The 20,467-nt window shown below is 41.6% G+C and overlaps 1 protein-coding gene and 1 long non-coding RNA gene across 7 annotated transcripts in view; one reads left to right on the top strand and one right to left on the bottom strand.

Annotated features, from left to right (window-relative positions):
- ANO4 (anoctamin 4) overlaps positions 1 to 8,797 on the bottom strand; it is a 415,424-nt gene extending 406,627 nt beyond the window's left edge. For all 6 annotated transcript variants that reach the window (XM_072655688.1, XM_072655689.1, XM_072655692.1 and 3 more), the window contains exon 1: positions 8,449 to 8,797. In XM_072655688.1, the coding sequence (XP_072511789.1) occupies positions 8,449 to 8,584 (136 nt within the window). In that variant the 5' untranslated portion in view covers positions 8,585 to 8,797. The remainder of the gene's footprint in view (positions 1 to 8,448) is intronic.
- LOC140534555 (uncharacterized) lies at positions 8,664 to 20,054 on the top strand. Its single transcript, XR_011977360.1, has 3 exons — positions 8,664 to 8,827; positions 9,423 to 9,476; positions 19,827 to 20,054. It is a non-coding gene; the product is annotated as an uncharacterized lncRNA (long non-coding RNA).
- Positions 20,055 to 20,467: the final 413 nt, after the last annotated feature.

The following is a 20,467-nucleotide window of genomic DNA, read 5'->3' as shown; positions in this document are numbered from 1 at the left end:
AAGTCCCCCAAATTCAGTACAAAGGGATTTAGAAATAGGCCCACAGACCTAGAATGAGTGGTGCAAGCTGGTTAGACCAGGTCCCTTCCCCACAGAGAAGGGTGCATTTGTAGGCAGAGACAGGGAATGAGTGATGACTATGTCTGAGTGCATGCACAGACTTAAGGAATTCAACCAACTGGGGTTTCGCCTGATTTGACCTACTCAAGATGGCTTCCTCCGTAAGAAGGTATCAGCTCCCTTGGTCTGCTTCAGTAGAAAATCATTTCTAACTTCTCTTCTATTGTCTGGAGAAAGCTTACTTCCTGGGAGCATTCTGAACACAGCATCATTTCCCAAAGCCAGAGGAAGCCAGGAACCCAGCAGGTGGCAGCAATAAGGAATTCACATCCTCCCTCTTCCCCTTTTTGTATGAGTAAGTTCATTGTACATTCCTAATAAACCCAGATGAAGGGAGACTGCTACAAAAGAGCTTAATCCTCCAACCGATATTTGAGGAAACTAGGGGCCAGACTAGTTAAGGAGGTTAGGACAGAAGCCAGACCTCCTCCAGCATTTCCACCTATAATGCAATATTGAGATTTAAATCCATTGTATATGGTTGCAGAGAAATATTAAAGTGAATCATAACTTCTTCAAAAAGGGCTCCAGGAGGGGGTAGAGAGGACAACTTTAAATACAGTGGATAAGGCATTTGTATGTATGCCCTACACCTCACCACTTGGCCACACCTTTGAAAATGGCATCCCTTGTAGGCTACAAGGCTTTGAACCTTCCCTGTAACTTTTTTAAAAATAGTTTTAATTGATATAGGGAACTCCCCACTGGGAGCACACTCTACCAATGCTGATGAGGACCGATTCTGCAATATACAGTCCTAGAGAGTTGCCTAAAGTATGGAGAGGTTCCCACAGCTATCAGAGGCCAGATTTAAACCCAGGTCTTCCAAGGTCAGCTGCCTAGCCACTATATCATAATACTGCCTCTCACTCTGTAACATACATGATGACATCAGAAAACACACACAAGCCAAGAAAATTTGAAATTTCTGATTAAAATACATATTTTAAAAATAAAATAGAAATTTAAAGATGTTGTTCAGATATTTCAGTCATGTCTGACCAACTCTATTTGGGGTTTTCTTTTCTTTTCTGGGGGGGTGTGTGTGAAGCAATCAGGGTTAAATGACTTGCCCAGGGTCACACAAGTGATTAAGTGTCAAGAGGCTGAGGCTGGATTTTAACTCAGGCCCTCCTGAGTGCAGACCTGGTGCTCTAACCATTGTGGCACTTGGTTGCCCCCAAAATGGGGTAACTTGCTCAGCATCATATAGTTAGCAAGTTTGAGGCCAGATGTGAATTTAGGTCTTCTAGACTCCAAGCTCCATGTTCTATCCACTGCGCCATTACCTGCCTTTGAGGGTTTTTTGACAAAAATACTGGTGTGGTTTGCCCCCAGCTCATTTTCCAGATAAGGAAAATGAGGCAAACAGAATTAAGCAACTTTTCCAGAGTCATATAATTAGTAAGTGGCTGAGGCTGGATTTCAACTCAGGAAGATGAGCCTTCCTGGCTCCAGGTTTGGCACTTCATCCACTATACCACCTAGATGCCCTTATTTAAATATATTTCAATTTAAATATATTCAAAAGCATCCTTTGTTGTGTCCCTCCATGGTGTGTCCTAAATCTGCAGTGTGGCATATAGGATAAAGTGCTCGACTTGCAGTCAGGAAATGCTCCCTTGAATCTCAAGTCACTTAATCTCTCTGAACCTCTGTTTCCCCATTTTACAGATGGGAGGATCAAATAAAGCACTTTGATAAGAAAGTGCTAGCTTTTTATCTCTGCTTTCCTTGAGAGCCTAGTGCCATTCCCTGCCCACACTAAGTGCTTAATAGATGGTTCCTAAAATAATTTAAGCCAAAAAAGCCAGAGCCATATGATCGATGATTTGGATCTGGAAAGTTCTGCAAAGGACATCGAATCCAACTGTTTAATTTTACAGATGAGGAAAATAACACCCAGGGTGGTAAAGTGACTTGCACAGGGTCACACAGGCAGTATCCTAGGTGCAATCTGAAGCCAGTACCTTTGACCTCAGGTGCTCTTTCCAGTTTCTAAGCCATTAAAAACAGCACTTAGGGTCAACATCTCAAGATTAGTGCTGATGGATCTCACCATGAGAATATATTTGAGCAGCTATAGAATCATGATTCCATCTTCTTCTCCAAGCCAGATTTTCTGTGGAACGATTGGTCAGCCTCTGTTCCATGACCAACATCACTCATTTCTTCTGTCATTGGTATTGCCACCCTCCCAGTTTCCTAAGTTCATATTCTTGGAGTCATTCTGACCTCTCCATTTAGGTCACTGATACCTTTACACGCTTAGATCAACATTCACATATACAGAGTTGCCAAGTCCTCTCAATTCTACATGAAAATTAATTCTTTTATACAGCCCCTCCTCTATGGACACATGGCCACCACTCTTCTTAGGTCCTCATCAGCTCTGGCTTTGAAAATTATTAGTATTCTTTCCTTCCTCAAATTTCCTTGTCTGTACAGATTTTAACTCGTATCCAGAAACTTAACAAGCATGATTTTAAAAAAGCAAATTATTGCTGTTGGATGGGCTGTGGGAAAATAGATACACTAACATACAATTAGTGGAGCTCCAGATTGGTCCAAACATTTGGGAAAACAATTCAGTTATTCTAGAAAAGTCACTCGACTATTCATACCTTTAGATTCAGCAACCCCATTATTATTGAGTACATCCCTCAAAGAGGTTAAAAACAACTTTTAAAAGTTCTCATATGTAACAAAGTAATCATAGCGACACTTTTATAGCAGCAAAACAGCTGGAAACAAAGTTGGCAACCTTAAAACCCAAATTTTGGTTTATCAATGTTAGTGTTCAGTAGTTTCAGTTGTGTCCTAATCTCCATGACCCCATCTGGAGTTTTCTTGGCAAAGATACTGGAGTGATTTGTTATTTCCTTCTCCAACTCATTTTCCAGACAAGGAAACTGAGATAAACTGGATGAAGTGATTTGTCCAGGGTCACACAGCTAATAAGTGTCTGAGGTTGCATTTGAACTTGGGTTTTCCTGATTCCAGGCCTGAAGTTCTATCCACTGCACAACAAAGTCACCCCAGATGTATCAATGCAATGAAAAATGATCACATTGTATTAAATGATGAATAAAAATAAATTTAAAAAACATAGGAAGTCTTGAACAAGCTGATGTAGAACAAAGAAAATAAAATGGAACTGTGATCTCATTCGCTGATATGAATGTTTCCCACAGTGACACAAATCACAACCCATCCACATCCTCTTGAAAGTTTGCCACAGTGAGTCTCCCAGAGTTTCAGGGGTCTTTCTCAACTTTGAATGACAATTCTATCGTTTCCCAATTGATAAATGGTCAAAGGATATGAACAGGCAGTTTTCAGAAGAAGAAATTAAAGCTATCTATAGTCATATGAAAAAATGTCTAACTCACTATTGATTAGAGAGATGCAAATTAAAACAACTCTGAGATACCACATCACACCTCTCAGATTGGCTAACATGACAAAACTGGAAGATGACAAATGTTGGAGAAAATGTGGGAGAGTTGGAACATCAATTCATTGCTGGTGGAGCTATGAGCTGATTCAATCATTCCGGAGAGCAATTTGGAATTATGCCCAAAGGGCTACAAAAATGTGCATGCCTTTTGACCCAGCAATACCGCTTCTAGGACTGCATCCAGAAGAGATCATAAAAATGGGAAAGGGTCCCACATGTACAAAAATATTTATAGCAGCTCTCTTTATGGTGGCCAAAACCTGGAAATAAAGGGGATGCCCATCAATGGGGAATGGCTGAATAAATTGTGGTATATGAATGTAATGGAATACTATTGTGCTATGAGAAATAATGAACAGGAAGACTTCAGAGAAGCCTAGGAAGACTTCAGAGAAGCCTAGAAAGACTTACATGAACTGATGCTGAGTGAAAAGAGCAGAACCAGGAGAATTCTGTACACAGCAAAGACCACAGTGTGTGAGGAATTTTTCTGGTAGACTTAGTACTTCATTGCAATGTAATGACTTAAAAAATTCCCAAAATGCCTTCCACATGCAGAGAAAGAACTATGGAATTCGATCACAGAATGAAGCAGATCATTTTCTTTTGTATTATATTTTGTTTTGCTTTATGGTTTCTCCCATTCATTTTAATTCTTCTGTGCAACATGACTGAGGTGAAAATGTATTTAATAGGAATGTGTATGTAGAATCTATATAAAATTGTATGCTGTCTCGGGGAGGAAGTGGGGAGCTAGAGGGGAAGGAGGTGGGGGAGGGGAAAAGTCTAAGATATGGAAGTGATTGTAGAACACTGAAAACAAAATAATAATGAAAAAAAACTTAGAATGAAAATTCTAGAGAAAATCAGAAAAGCACCAAAAGAAATGCAAAAAGAACAGTTAAAATACAGGTTAAATATAAAGACCAGCCTCGCCTCCAACCAACAGATGATGAAAGCCCAAAAGGGGAGTGGGGGAGAGATTACAGGTGCAGAATGCTATATATGCTCTTAGTATAATTGCTGCAGGATAGCTGGTTGTGCTTAACTTTTTCTTCAGCACAGAGAATGGTCTAAGGGAGGGTTTTCTAAAGGGTTGGCAGAGGAAAATCATGAGTATATTTTAAAGGAGTTTATAAGCTTAAAATTTCAAATATAAGAATCCTTAAAAAAAAAATGACACAAAACCTCAGAAGTACACATTTTAAAATCTAGGGGCTCATCAATGCCCCGTTGAATAATATTTATTTAGTGCCTACTATGGAGGTAAAGTGATAAAACGCCAGGCCTAGAGCCAGGAAAGTTCATCTTTCTGAGTTCTAATCTGTTCTCAGACACTTCTAGCTATGTGACCCTAGGAAAGTCACTTAACTCTGTTTGCCTCAGTTTCCTCATCTGGAAAATGAACTGGAGAAGGAAATCACTCCAGGATGTGTGCCAAGAAAACCCCAAATGTGGTCAGGAAGACTTGGACATGACTGAAAAAATGATTCAGCAACAACAAATGTGCAAAGACTATTTAGTATTGTTCAGTGCCTAACTAGTTTTTATTTCTGTTTCATTGTCAACTAAGTGAAAACCAAGACCAAGGTGTATCCACGGAGCTTTCCCTAGTCTCCCAAAAGGCAATGTTTTTATATGGGATTAAGTATGGATATTTGGAAGGAAAGCAAATAACTTTTCTGATTGTCAAAGAAGCCCCTGACCACAGAAGAGCACTCTCCCGGATTCAGAGATTGCCTCCTCCTTTTGTGAGTTGAGTGAATCATTTCACTTCCCAAACCTCAATTTCCTCACCTGTACAAGGAGGAAGCTGAGACAGAAGCCTTAGAGGGTCCCTTCCAGCTGTATAACAATTATCTTATGACCTCTCTGAGGCTCAGTTTTCTCATCTCTAAAATAAGGAAGTTGAGCTAAATGACCTCTAAGTTCCCTTGAAGTTTTAAATGCTATGCTCTTATGATTTCAGCTATGTGACCCTGGATAAGTCACCTCACTTCTCTTGACCTCATATTAGGCTAGATGGCTTCTGAGGTCCCTTCCAGCTCTAGAGCTGTGATCCTGATTTATGAGCCATATTTAGTTATGCTTTGAGTAGAATACTTGGAAATGGCTTACTTTGTCCCCCCCATCCAAAATCAAAATCCTTTCCATCCCTCATGCTTAAATGGCATCTCCTTCCTGAACCCCTCACTGATTCCCCACAAAGGGATCTGCTTCCCACCTTTGAATTTTATTCTTGTCTCTCCAATGGAAAAATGTTTAGCTTGTACTATACAAGAGGTTCTTAATTTTTTTTTTGTATCATGGCAGTGAAGCCCTTGACAGAATTTTTTTTTATTTAAAATTTCTCAGATTTTTTTAAATGAAAGGAAATGCTAAATTTCAGTTAAAGGTTAGCAAAAATAAAGAAATCATTTTTCTCATCCAAGTTCAGATTCCCTAAAAATCTACAAACTGGCCCATTGGGGGAGCTGTAGAGTTCAGGTTGAGAACCCCTATTACAGTATCTAATCCCCCCTTGCTCAAATCTAAGTGGCTTGAAGAGTTTTTTTTCCTATCATTTTTGTCCTCTCCTCCTACCCAAGTCCAAACAAATGTATGTTGCATTAAAATTTTGGCCTTCATTGGAGCCTAAAATTTCCTGCTAACATGGAAACTGGTTTTCCTTCAAGCTCTGCCTTCCACCTGGAAGAATACATTTACTGAGACAACAAATCTGGATATCGCTAAGACCAGGATAGGGAGACACTATTCGGCCACCTCACATCCAACCATCTAAATACAAGCTCAACCTTATGGTCAATCGACATTCTTCTAAGCCTGACTCTGCCTTCAAGAAGCAGATGAGTTAAACCATGGCAGATGTGATGATTTCTACAGATAAGGGACTGTGTATCCCCCAGGAACTAAGGGAAATAGTGAAGGGGGTGAAATGAGATTCTCACTAACTCGTTTGCTTAATTGGAAAAACCTCAAGGGGATAACGTCTTCTATCTTAATTTGATTGCCATAGATATTTGGATTAATATCAACTCTGCAGATAATTCTCAGCCATTACTTAGAGACCATAAACAGGAGGAGGGGGAATTCAAGCCAAACATTAAAAAAAATAATAGATTCACAGAATCATAGGATTACAGACTTAAATCTGGAATGAACCTCAGAGCTCATCACGTACAATCCCTTTGTTTTACTGATACAGAAACTGAAAGCACAGAGATGTGAAGTGACTAGCCCTTGGTCACACAGCTAGTCACAGGCAGAATTTGAACTCAGGTCATTGATTAGGATATTTTATTGAGTTTCAAATCCCTTTAGCATTTTTAAAAAAACACCTCCTGCCTAATTTTTAGTTGTGAAGAAATAATTTGCTTCCCCTTTAATTAGTGAAGTATGCTTGCTTTTCAAAGTGATTTAACTTATTCTGAATTCATTTTCCCCACTTGGGTGCCCAATTAAGTCTTGAAAGCTTCTAGACGTTTATAGCACCCGTTATTATTTAAGCTTGGCATTGAGAGCATCCCCCAGGCAGCCGGAGAAATCTAAAATGCAGTCAAGTACAAAAGTTGGATTCCTCTGATAGCGGAAAGGATTAAAAATAGATGTCTGTCAATGAATGGATGTATTCCGAAATCCTCATCAATGTGCTTACCCATCCCTGTAAGAATCTGTTAAGATTCTTCAGATGCAAGAGGAAAACTGTTAGGCAGCTGAAAAGTGATTGCCAGGAGAACCAGCCCTGATCCCAGCAAAGGCTTAGAAGGGAAAAAAACAGGCTTCCCAATGCACTTTGCTACCTGTCTACAATCTGTTAGCAATTCACCTGCACATCCATCTCTGGCTTGCCAGCAGTACCTGAGTAATCATTTTAAGTGGTTTATGCCCTGTAAGGCAGGTCCTTTTAAGCTTGGAAAAGAGAACAAGAAATGGAGGCAGACTCCTGTTTATATGTTCGCCTTTACCTTTCTCACCTTGCCTAAAACTCCTAGGTTCTCCAACAATAGGAGCCCTTAAAGCAGTGGCTAATATTTCCCAGTAATTCCTTACCAGCCATCACTTTTTAAACACGTTTCACAACTGATTTAATACAAGGGGAAAGGGAAAAATCCTTCTGAGTTTCTATTCCTAACCAAGCCACTCACCAGCATCTCTGATAAAGGATGAACTAAATTACTTTTTCCTTCCACACAAACAGAAACATTGATAAGAACCCCCTAACTGGTATCTTTAGCACAGTTTCTGGTGCTGAGTCTGAAACTTTGGAGATTGTGATTTATTCCGAAATTGGAAATATTTGCAAAAAGCAGTAGTAATCCCCTTATGTCTACCTAGCACCTTTATCCAAGCTGATTTATTTTTCGGGTCTCGGGTTTTAAATTAATTTAAACTCATTCCAGCCTGATGTGGTAAATGTTAGCATATCCCTCCTTGACCAAACTGAGGCCTGAAGAATTTGGGTGACTGGTCCAAGGTCACCCTAGCAGCAGTAGGCTCAGGAGTAGTAGAGACATCACTCTCCTCCTAAGCCCTCCTCGGATCCCTGCAATACAAACCTCTGGTGGTTTCCGAGGAAGAGAATTTTCCTGGAAGCCAAGTCCCCACTCCCAAGCCTTAAGTTTGGCAAGCTTGCCGATCTTTGTACTATCTTTCTACAACTCTGCCCGCAGCCCTGATTTCACAGCTGGGCACCCCCCCCCCCCCATGACGATGACCCTGCCTCCTTTGAAAGGCAAGCTGCGACAGCCCCCACCTCACCCCTTCACTCGTACCCAGAAGTGATCAAAGGGTATCCAAAGCAAGGACAGCTGGGGAATTGCCCCCACTCCAGACCAGCAGAAAAAAAATGAGCAAGTAAACCTATTTACCGTATGCAGCCAAGGAGGACATCCTGGCCCGGGGTCTGCCCAGGTTGGCACCGGAGCTGGGCAGCTCAGCGGCGTCGGGCCCTGGCGCTGGCCGCTCGCTCCCATGGGCGGGCTCCACCTGGCCGGGGTAGGGCATATGCTTCCCACTTGCAAAACCAAAGTCTCCTGCCTCCTGAGCATGCCCAGTTCTCCGGCGAAAGCCACGGAGAAGTTTCAGTGCCGAGCTCGCCTCCCCGGGTTCAGACACACCAGAAATGGGGGGAAGGAACAGAGAGAGAGAGAAGGGAAGGAGAGAGAGAGAGGACGAGAGCAAGGCTCAGGATGCTTTACCAGGGCAGAACTGCGAAGGAAAGCAAGGGGACGCACCGCGGGGCAAGGGGTAGGAGGGGCAAGGAGGGAAGGTGGGAGGGGCACGTGGAAAAGCGGATCACCTCCTGCTGAGGCTTCAGCCCAAGTCCCCGATGGGAGGGATTTCCCTCCTTGGGACCCACTGGAGGGACTTAGGGTGGGGGGTGGGGAACTTCGGATTCAGGGATGCTGAAGGATTTATGGTGCCGCCCGTTTCCTCTCCCGAAGCCAGCTATGTATAATTCTAGTGATGGGAGGGGTCTCTGCGGATCATAGATGTTAAATACCTCGAAAGCCTATTAATCCACTACCGTTTGTATCTCTACCAGTTTCTGTCTCCAATAGTAGTAATAGGTAATATTTACAGAGCCTACTATGTGCCAGGCACTCTACTAAGTGCATTAAAGTGACTTCATTTGATCCTCACAACAACCCTGGAAGTTAGGTGCTATCATTATCCCCATTGAACCGTTAAGAAAACTGAGGCAAACAAGTGACTTGTCCGGGGTCACAGACTTAGAAAATGTCTAAGGCTAGATTTGAATTCATTTCTTTCTAACTCCAGGCCCACAGCTCTATCCACCCTGCCACCTACTTAGCTGCCTCTCTATATCTATCTTACACAGGAACAAACTGAGGAACTGAGGTGAAGTGAAGTGAGAAGCCCACAAATCACAAAGGTAATGACAGAGCTGAGATTTGAAGACAAATCCTCTGAATCTGTCAGGCACCAAGTTTGCCTCCTATTGGCATGGGGGGTGAGGGTGGGAAATGAACCAAAGTCACAAAGACAATGTGTCTCCAAGGTGGGAGAAGGGATTGCCCAGCAGACTTGGCAGCAAGGAGGGAGGAAGGGAAAGGGGAATCAAATAAGTCCTTGTCCCTCCAACTATGATGCGTTTCAGAAAAAGACACATATAAGCCAAGAAATGTGCGTTTCCTGGATCATCTTTTACCCAAGGTGAATTAAGGCTCTCTTCTGAAGAACTTTTAATAGGGAAAATGGCCATATTTGGAATTTCCACAGCATCCCTTTCAGACAGATTCCTTTGGGCCACAGTAAAGGGAACATGGAACAGGACCTGTCCTCCTACTGACTGCTGGCAGCTACCCCACCCCTACCCTGCTTCTGTCTCTCCCCCGTGGAGGAGTCCCTCTAGCTTTGGAATTCCACATGGGGCAGGTTCACTCTAATCCAAAAAGACAGGAAAAGTTGGAGGTCTTGGTTTTGCTGGACTCAGGCACAGTGTACCTGGGAGAAGAAGTGGGAAATGACCAGCTCCTAGCTCACACAGCATCATTTATAGCTTGGGCACGAAGCCAACTTCAGTACCCAGGTGAGGCCTTCCAGATGTGATTGGTAGAATGCAAAGCACACACATCAATAAATCTGGGCTTCAGGGACCTTTATGAGCAAATAGATTACAGCTGTAATTTGCCTTTTTTTTTTTTAATGAGATACAGGTGACTGGAAAAAATCTTACTCCTCAACCCCACCCCCCGCCAAGATGAGTAGGTGGGGCTGTTATGACTTTAATATTTGGTGCAAAAGTTCTCTTTTCTGGCCACACAAATTCTTTTAAAGAGACAGTGAGGCAAAGATATGATTTCTCAATTGGGCTTCTGCACAGGATACTAGATTTTGAGCTAGAAAGGACTAAAAGTCCTTTCATCCAACCTTTCTCATTCCTCAGATGGGGAAACTGAGGCCTGAAAAATGAAGTGATTTACTCAAGGTCACACAAATAATGAGTGGCATTTGGGATTCTAACTCCAATCCATGGACTCTAAATGTTTCATTCTCTCCACTGTCCATTCTAAAAACTTGCCCTGATCCTTTTGGCATAATGGGCATGATGGTGAAAACTCTGGGCCTGAGTGTGAATCCCTGGGTTACCATTTCCTGTGTGTGTGCCCTTGGGCAAGTCATTTCCCCTCTCAGACCCTCAGCTTGCTCTCCTGTAGAAGGAGGGGACTGGATTCTATCATCCCTGAGGCTCCCTTCCAGCCTTTGCTTTCTTGGATGTTTCTGTGCACAGCTGTCCTCTTCCTTTTTCCTTCCTATTTCCTCCCCTCTCCTTCCAACTTCCCACATCACTTAGAAAGTTGCCCCCTTGCCCTCAAACCCCTAGATACTGGACTCTCCCCATCCCATACTCTCCACTTCTGCCTGCCCAGATGGTCTAGGAAAGCAAAGCAATGTTTGGGTCATTGCTGTTAAATGCCCTGGTGAGCCTCACTGCAAGCCAACTCTGTTTTACTCTTGAAAGAGCCTGTGGTGACTCTTGGAAAATACAAATCTCAGGTGGGTGAGATCAGTGCTTCCTTGGGTAGTTGTCTTGAAGGAAGTCTCTTCTCCTCCACTGCAGCCCTCATATCTTTCCTCCTCCATGAAAACACATAGCTTTCTTTTTAAAATTTATTTTTTCACACATGAAGTCATGCAAACATTTTCATATTAGCTATGTTGCAAAAAAAAAAGCTAGAAAAATTTTAAAATAGCAAAAAATTATTCTTCATTCTGCACTGGGTCCATCAGTTTTCTCTCTGGAGGTGATTAGCATTCTTCATCATGAGGCCTTTGGAATTGCCAAGTACTGATAAGAGTAGCAAAATGTTTCACAATTGATTACTTTTACAAGATTACTGTTACTCTGTACAATGTTCTCCTGGTTCTGCTCATTTCACTTTGCATCAGTTCATACAAATCTTCCCAGTTTTTTTTTATGAAGCCATCCCCTTTATCATTTCCTATAGCACAATGATATTCCATCAAAATTACGTACTACAACTTATTCAGCCATTGCCCCTCAATTTCCAATTCTTTGCCACCACAAAAAGAGCTGCTACATATATATTTACGTATATTTAGGACTCATAGCTTTCAAATTGGAAGAGACCTTACAGGTCATAGAATCATAGATATAAAGCTGAGGCCTTGTAGTACAAACTTCTCCTTCTACCAGTGAGGAAACTGAGGTCCAGGGGAGTCAAGTGACTTTACCAAGGTCAAACAAGGAGTAAATGACAGACTGTATTTGAACCCAAGTCCCACAATCTCCTTTTACAGATAGGGAAACTGGAGCCCAAAAGGTGATGCAACCCATCGAGCATCATTGCGAGGGATAAGTGGTCAAAAAGAGAGCAGTAGGACTCCAACTCCAGCCCTCTTTGCCTTGCCCTCCCTCTCCCCAAGAACTACCTCAAGGGATGGGTTTGTTTCCTGGCTTCCCAGAATACAGCTACCTAATGACAAAGAGGAAGACCCTGCTCCTTCCCTTGCCTCCAAGCACTTGCCTTCCTCTCTGTCTCGTTAATATTTCCCCTTTCCCCTTTCCTTACTCTTTCACTCCCAAGTACCAGCAGCTTACCTAGTTCCTGCCCCTGCCCCAATGGCTTGGTGAGGAGGGAGGAAATGGGGAGAAGGAAGGGAAAGGGAAGTGCAGTGCTCAGCTGCTGCCCTGTCTACAGATGGAAGGAACCTCCAAGGAAGGCTAGCCCCAGCCCCTCATTTGACTTTTGAGGAAAATGAGACCCACAAAAGTTAACTGGCTTCATCAGAGGGGTTAAATATCTTTTCCAAGGTCACACAGGCTGTACGACCAGAGGTAGAATTTGACTGGAGCAGGCAGCTGCTGCCCCATTCTATGGCAACTTCTGCCCACAACTCCTGCACAAAGCCTCTTGCCCTCCTCCTTCACTTCCTTCTTGATAATAATATCTAAAAAATGTCTATAGCCTTATATATTTTTTCACAACAAGCGAGAAATTATTGCCCCCATTTTACAGCTCAGATAACTGAGGTTCAGGGAAGTTAATGACCAAGTGGCTACTGGTGGTCTTGTGCACTTCTATAAAATGACAAGATGTCCCAAAGAGAGGGGAAGCTTTCTATTTCTATTTCAGCCCTTTTGTTGGACAGATGAGGAAACTGCAGCTTGCAGAAATCCAAAACAGCCACGTTTCAGCCCCTCCGTTGGGCTGCCCACTTCTGTCCTGCATGTTCTAAGACTTTACTGAAATAGCAGACTTTGGCTGATGCCAACCTTTCTTGTCTGCTGCTCGTCTCCACATCAGGGGATGTGGGTGAACCACATGCATTTGATTACAATCTAATTTTCTTGGGAGCATATCCTGTGGGTGGCAGTTATGCATCCTGCTGGATGACCACAGTGAACATCCAAATATGTCCCTGTGCTCTCAAGGTTATTACTAAGTTGTCTTTGAACAGTCTTCCCATTTTTAATCTCTAATTAATTAATCTCTAATTAATCTTTTTGTGCTTTATACACCACAACAACAAAGAACACTGTACTTCTGGTCAGGAGCCTCCAGAGTGGAAATTTCAGTTTTGATGCTAACTGTGAGGCCTGGGGAGTGGAAGGAGACAGCTAAGGGGCTCAGTGGATAGAGTGCCACACCTCAAATCAGGAAGATGAATTGTTTGTGAAATGGATATAATAATACTTGGAGTATCTCCCTCATAGGGTTGTTTTTAGGATCAGTTAGTCAACAAGCAGGCAGCAAGGTGGTACAGGGAATAGAGCAGCAGGTCTGGAGTCAGGAAAACCTGAGTTCAAATCCAGCATCAGACCCATGCTGGATGTGACCCTGGGCAAGTCACTTCACCCTTTTTGCCTCAGTTTCCTCATCTGTAAAATGAGCTGGAGAAGGAAATGGTAAACCACTCCAGGATCTTTGCCAAGAAAACCCCAAATGGGGTCACAAAGCACCAGATATGACTGAAACGACTGAGCAACACTAGTCATTTATTAAACATCTATTGTGTTCCAGGCATGGTGCTAGGCACTGGAGACACAAAGAAAGGGGAGAGGGAGGAAGTCCCTGACATCAAGGAATGTATATGCTCCTAATAAGGCTCACCATTCCTACAGCACTTTGAGGTTTGCAAAACATTGAGATGGGTCATCTCATTTGATCCCTGCAATAATGCTGTGGGATAGGTACTTTTAAGATCTCAATTTCACAGATAAGAAAATGAGGCAGATTCAGTGAGTGACAAAAGGCTGAACGCAAGGCTTTCTGACTTCATTTAACATTCTATCCACTATGGCACTTAGTTGCTTTCTAGTGGGATCTGAGATAATGCTTGAAACAGGTTATGAAAACCTGAAAGGGCTAGAGAAATGTCAGCGCTTCTTAGAACTTCCTAAGGGGCAGCATACTGGGCTTTTCTAGGAGCCTTGTGTCTCTTTCTCTTATTGGCTGACCTTTTAAATTAGCACTAGCAAAAAGACAGGCTCAGTGATTGATTGACCCTGTCTTAAAACTGACTCATTTCTACCTGCATTAATGCCAGTTTAATTACTGGAGAAATTCAGTCTCCTGCTCAGAGTCATGGCTGGAACAGTGATTCCATCCTCATGCAACTGCCAGGGTTTGGGTTTTCCAGTGAAGAAAGCAAAAGACTTCACCTTCTTTTTCTGTAAAATGAGGAAGCTGAGTTATATTGTCCTTCCTAATCCCTACAAGTACTAAAAACCTAAGGAAAGCTCACCAATCTTGCTTTCTGAATTCATCTGCAATTTATCAAGTGCTGTATTTTCAGGATATTTGTTAATTCCTGGAGGACGGGGACTGTCTTTTACTTTTCTTTGCATCCCCAGTGCTTACCAAGGTGCCCAGCATGTAGTAGGTACTTAAATGTATCCTGACTCCATGCCTAGGCATGGGCTGCTTCCTATGATTGAAGCTCCTAGATGGCCCCATGGATAGAGTGCTGTAGTAGATATCAGAAATTCCCATTTCCAATTCCTGCCAGCTCACTGGCGATATGATGCCTCTGGCCAAGTCACAACCACGTGGGACTTCATTTTCTTCATCTCTACAAAGGGACAGTAGTAATACCTACCACTACCTCACCACAGAAGCTGTTGTGAGGAGCAAAGAAAAAGAGCTTTGCAACACCTTAAAGCATTATAAAAATATGAATTGTTATTCTCCCTTTTCGTATTCCTAGTTCTCTTCAAGGATCAACTCCAGTACCATGGAGAAGACTAGGAGACTGGTTCCAATCCTGCCCTTGTCTTCTTGGGCACTTGGGTGACCTTGGGTCAGTTACTGGATCAGAATCAATCCTTATCTGTAAAATGTGACTTGAACTGGATGCCGTAAGGTCCCTTCCGAGTCAGAATCATGATCTCAGCCATTCCAGACCTTTCCTGCCCCCAGCTCTCATAGTTCTCCCTCTCTCCCAAGAATTTCAGATCTGTTTTGTACTGTACTTACTTGTATATGAGATGTTTTCCTCTGGAGGCTGTATGTGTCTTGTTGGCATATCACGTAGTATAGATTATTAACAAATGGTGTTTAATCAAATAGATAATTTAATTAAATGTTTTTTAATTAGATCAAAGAATCATTGAGAGTGGTACAGGACCTCAGAGGCCATTGCTTTATGTCTTAAACTGTGGGTGAAAAAAATTTGGCAACAGTAAAAGGTTTTTGAACGTGCAATGACCAAAAAGTTAATTAAAAATCCAACTCAAAATGAATCTGAGGTATTTCTGGCAGCACTTGCTTGATTTACACTTCAGAACTTCACTGCAGCCTTGGTTCTGAACACAAAGCATATACACTTTGTGCTTCCCATGCCCTCAGGCCATCATGCAATACCAACTAACACTGCCAAAGTGCAGCAAGTGGAAAAAGTTCAAAAAGCCCTGATCTAGAGCAGTTTCCTTCACTTTATAGATGAGGATCTGAGGTCCAGTGACTTATCCAAGGTCATGTGGAGACATCTAATTTTTATTGTATTCCGGGTAGTACATAGTAGGCTGGAGAATTTGAGAAAGAGACTCAAATCATATGTATGTCGTGTCTTCATAAGTCCATTTTCTGTTAAAGTTCTCTTCTACTTATCTATGTTTTTCTTTAAAAATAAGCTTATAGGTTTGGGGGAAAATAAAATATTATTTTTAAAAACCCACAAAATTGAATAAAAATCAAGTTGTGAGCAACAAGGAAAAAATAAGCTTCTAGGTTAGCTTCATTGATTTGATAAATAAGGGAATAAAGTCAACTTCTAATATATATGTATATATATATGTGTGTATAGTTTTTGTTATTTCTGTTCTTGACAAACATCCTCAAACACAACTATTTCCAATGCACAGAGTACCAGAAAAAAGAGGGCTGTCCATGAAACAGAATTTCTCTGTCATGCAAAGCTTGTATGTATTTTTTAAAAGAATATAATAAATGGGATAGTTTCTACATTGTCCTTCTTGTCTGAGTCTCCTACACTTCCTTTTGTTCTCTTCTGTGGATTTAAAGGAAAAAAAACGTTGCTCATCATATTAATGACACCACAAGCTAATAAGGACATGGATGAGTTCCAATTAGTTGCACATACAGAAGACTTGTTTCCAGGTCACAAGCTAAATGGCAAAGTTGTGGGTAATTAAGGACAAGCAGACAAAGGGTGTTATATATTTTAGGGGCATTGTTTTTGTATCTTAAGGACAACCTTGAGATTGTTTGATATCCAAAATATTCTGTTAAATGGGAAGAATGATAGCAGTAGTCCATGGACTATTCAGGGAGGAGATAGAGGGCATTTATAGATGTTGGAGTAGCATTCAGGAGATTAGGACTGAATGTACAGATGTGGGAGTCATTTGTTTCAAGATAACAGTGAAAAAGGATGGGATCACCAAAAGACAGTGGATAAAGAGAAGGAAGAGGCATCTAGATGACACAGTGGAGCACCATGCCTGGAGGCAGGAAGACCTGAGTTCAAAGCTGGCCTCACACACTTACTAGCTGTGTGACTCTGGGTAAGTCACTTAACCGTGTTTGCTTCAGTTTCCTCATCTGTGAAATGAACCAGAGAAGGAAATGGCAAACCATTGCAGTATCTTTGCCAAGAAAACCCCGAATGGAGTCAGGAAGAGTCAGACAGGACTGAAATGAATGTTGTTACTACAAAGAGAGAGCCAGAGCATAGCTTTGGGGGACATCCACCCATTCATGTCATGCTCATAGTAGGTGTGACATGGATGATGATTTCACAAAAAAAGGCTAAGAAGCAGCAGTCAAGAAAGCAGAAGGAGAACTAAGAGTAGACATTCTAACAGAAAACAAGGAAGCTAATGTCTTAATGTTCTGTGGGTACCAGTGCAGGTCTCAGGCCATTTGTGATGCTTCACTTTCACTTCATCACTCTTTCTCCAACATATGATTTTGCAATCAAAGATTTGCACATCTCTTCTTACAGACTAGTCATTGCTAAAGTGGCACTGCAATGCAGTATGCAGTAGTAAAAAGCGGTCTAGATTTGGGATCAGGGACCTGCATTTGATGATAATATCCTGGTTGGGCAAGGCCCTCTGTGCCTCAGTCTCCCCAACTGTAAAATAAAATGCTGGACTAGACTCTGCTAGACCTTCCAGTTCTAGATATAGGATCTTGTGATCCATGGTATATGGGCAAGCTACAACCTCTCTGGGCCTCAGTTTCCTCATCTGTAAAATGAGGGGGCTCCACATGATGACCTTGAATACTTCTCCCAATTCTAGACTGTGATCCCACTTAACCTACCACATACTGTTCTTTGTATTGTCTAAAATTTAGATTCTTTGGAGATAAACTTTATTTTTTTTAAATCAAGACCAAGGTATCAAATTAAAAATAACCCAAATTATATGAAATACATTCTCATCTAAGGAGACTGTTTTATGGGGAAATACTGTCAAATACTCAATTAAATGAATTTCTCTGATGGCTCCCCAGGAGTTTTCACCAAAATAAATGTACCAAATCTAACCCCAATTCATATTACAGAAACTTAAATAGTTTTTGTAAAAATATTTCTGTATGACCCAAGATAATTCAAAAAATAGACTCAAACCATTTCCTTGTTTTGCTTTCCTGTTTTCTACTGAAAATGGCCCTTTCTGTGCATCTATATTTTTTCTAAAAATAAGCTTATAGGTTAGCCTCATTGATTTGATATGTCAGGGAGGGAAAGCCTTTGAATTAGTCCATTTTTGTGTTTTCCTTAAAGGACAATAAAGCAATTAGCTGGTTGGGAATAAGAGCTGCTTCAGATTACCTGACAGGCATGGCCAGTGTGGGGATTTCTTTTGCCTGACAATGCACATTTGTCACAAAGATTTTGTTTTTCTTTCTTTTTCACTTGGTAGGGAAAGGAAAAGGGAGCAAAATAAGTGCTTATTAATTTAAAAAAAAAGTTTGATATTACCTGACAGAGCCACATGGCTGAAGAAGTCAGGAGAAACCTGTGTTCAAATCCTTCCTCTGTTACTTACTAGCTATATACCCGTAAACAAGTCATCCCACTTCTCTGAAACTTATCATATATCATATATCTCTTGGGTTGTTGTAAGGATTAAATGAGATAGAGTCAAAGCCAAGATGATGGAGCAAGAGGAATCAGGATGGAGAAGTCTTATCCCTGCACCCCCAAAACTCCTCCAAACAGATCTTGAAAATTTATCAGACCAAAAGTTGGTGGGGGACTCCAGAAAAAAATGACCATGAATCATTTGTCCAGTCCAGACTGGTGCAGGGAGACAAATAGAGAGATTTATGGAGAGTGGAGATGGGGTTTGGCCAGGATCGCACTCCACATGGAGCACTCCAGCCCAGGGAGAGGCTAGGCACCTGGGCAAGAGGAGGCCCCAGGTCCATACCAGGACACTGCAATGGGGACAGGGGAAAATGGACTTGAATGAAATAGAGGACTTCCAACCATTCCTGATGAAAAGACCAGAGCTATAGAAGAACTTTGACTTTCAAATACAGGAATGAAAAAAGTAAACAAGAATAAATTATGGTGGGGACTAAACAGGGATAAATTGCTCATATTCAAATATGGAGAGATGATATGTATCCTCTCTGTGCCATATCATCATCAGGTTCACTTAGGGAATTTAATTAGGGAGAAGCTCTGGAAGTGGTTCTGTTTTGTCTTAATGATCTCTAGAGAAAAAGGGAAAGAAAGGGGAATTGGAATGCACTGGGCAGGGGGAGAAAAAGGAAGGTTAAAAAAACTACCTCACAGCATCAGATTTTGGAAATAGACATCTAATAGACAGCCAAGAAGGGGGTGGGAGAACAACTGACACTTTGAACTTATCAGAAAAGGGAAGAATATACACACAAACACACATAAACTTTACTTAGCAGGGAAACAGGAAGGAAAAGGGAGAAAGGAGAAGAAGGTGTTAGAGGAGTAGATAAAGGGAAGGATTCATTCTACGTCTGACAAACTCTAAATAAGAATGTACAGAAATAGTCACAGTTTTTTTTGAAATGGCAAAGAATGGGGATCTAGGGGATACCCATCAATTGTTAAATAGCTGAACAAATTATACAAACATATAGGAAGGAATATTATTGGTCTGTAAGAAATTGTAGAGGGAATGGCTTCAGAGAAACCTGGGAAAACTTACATGAACTGATGCAGAGTGAACAGTACCAGAACAATTTATGCAAAGATAATAATATGGTAATCAACTTAGAACAGCACTGATCAGAGTAATTTTTCCCCATGATTCCAGAGGATTAATGATGGAACTTCCTTATAGAGTGAGACAAGAGGTAGTGGAGGAGGGAGGGAAAAGGGGAAGGAAAGAGAGAAACAGAGAAGGAGGAGGAGGACAGAGGATAGGACATGGAGTCAGAGTTTCTAGTGATCCCCCTTTCATGACTGTACTACAAAATGTCTTTTGGCTTCTATACAGGAGAACCCCACAGCATGGCATCAGGGCCACTGCCTGAGGTCTGCTTCTCAGAGCACATCACACTTATTTTTCTGTTGACAAGCAAGCTGAATTTAGGATGCAGGAATTCACTTTTTTTTCTGTGACACTTTCATACCTATGGAGCCCTATGCATCAATTTAGAACAAATTGATTCTGAAACCTAATTATATTTAGCTTAAATATGTCTCATTTTTGGTATAGTATATCAGAATCTTTCCTGGAGAACAGAGGTATGGGAATCCTGCTGGAGTGAGGTTTTCTAATTTCATGCTTTGTTAGTGGCAGAGCTTGAGAATGGAGCCCAAAACAACTTTGAAAGAACTGAGAACTCTGATCAACACAGCAATCAACCATTATTCCAGAACCACAAGGATGAAGCCTGCCACTCAGCTCCCGATAGACACGTGGTGAACTCAAGATGCAGGACACATTCATTTTTGGATGTGACTAATGTGGGAAAGTTTTTAATGTACATGAATATCATTAAAAGGGTTTTCTTTTTGTTCATGTTTTCTATTCTCAATGGTAGAGGCAATGGGGAAAGGAAAGAAAGAAAAGATTTTTAATTGGGGGAAAAACCCAAAATTTTAAAAGAAGAGTGGGATCCAGCTTGTGGTAAAGTCTGCTCTAGGAAAGAGGGCTTGATTTGGACACAGAAGACCTGGGTTCAAATCTGAGCTCTGTAATTTACCACCTACAAGACTCTGGACAAGTCACTTAAACTCTTTGAGGCTCCATTTCCTCAGTTGTAAAATGAAGGGGTTGATTTAGATGACCTCTAAAGTCTCTTCCAGTTCTAGAGCTCTGAACTGTAAAGCCATTTACACATTTTTGTTCCTCTATGAAGCGGCAACTACTTTTCAATTCATCTCCTTCTAATTTCTGTACTTCAATCATTAAACATCCTCCAACCACCCAAT

The sequence above is a fragment of the Notamacropus eugenii genome, chromosome 3 (genome assembly GCF_028372415.1).
Source record: "Notamacropus eugenii isolate mMacEug1 chromosome 3, mMacEug1.pri_v2, whole genome shotgun sequence".
Classification (NCBI taxonomy): Eukaryota; Metazoa; Chordata; class Mammalia; order Diprotodontia; family Macropodidae; genus Notamacropus; species Notamacropus eugenii.
This window is presented reverse-complemented; position numbering and strand designations above follow the sequence as displayed.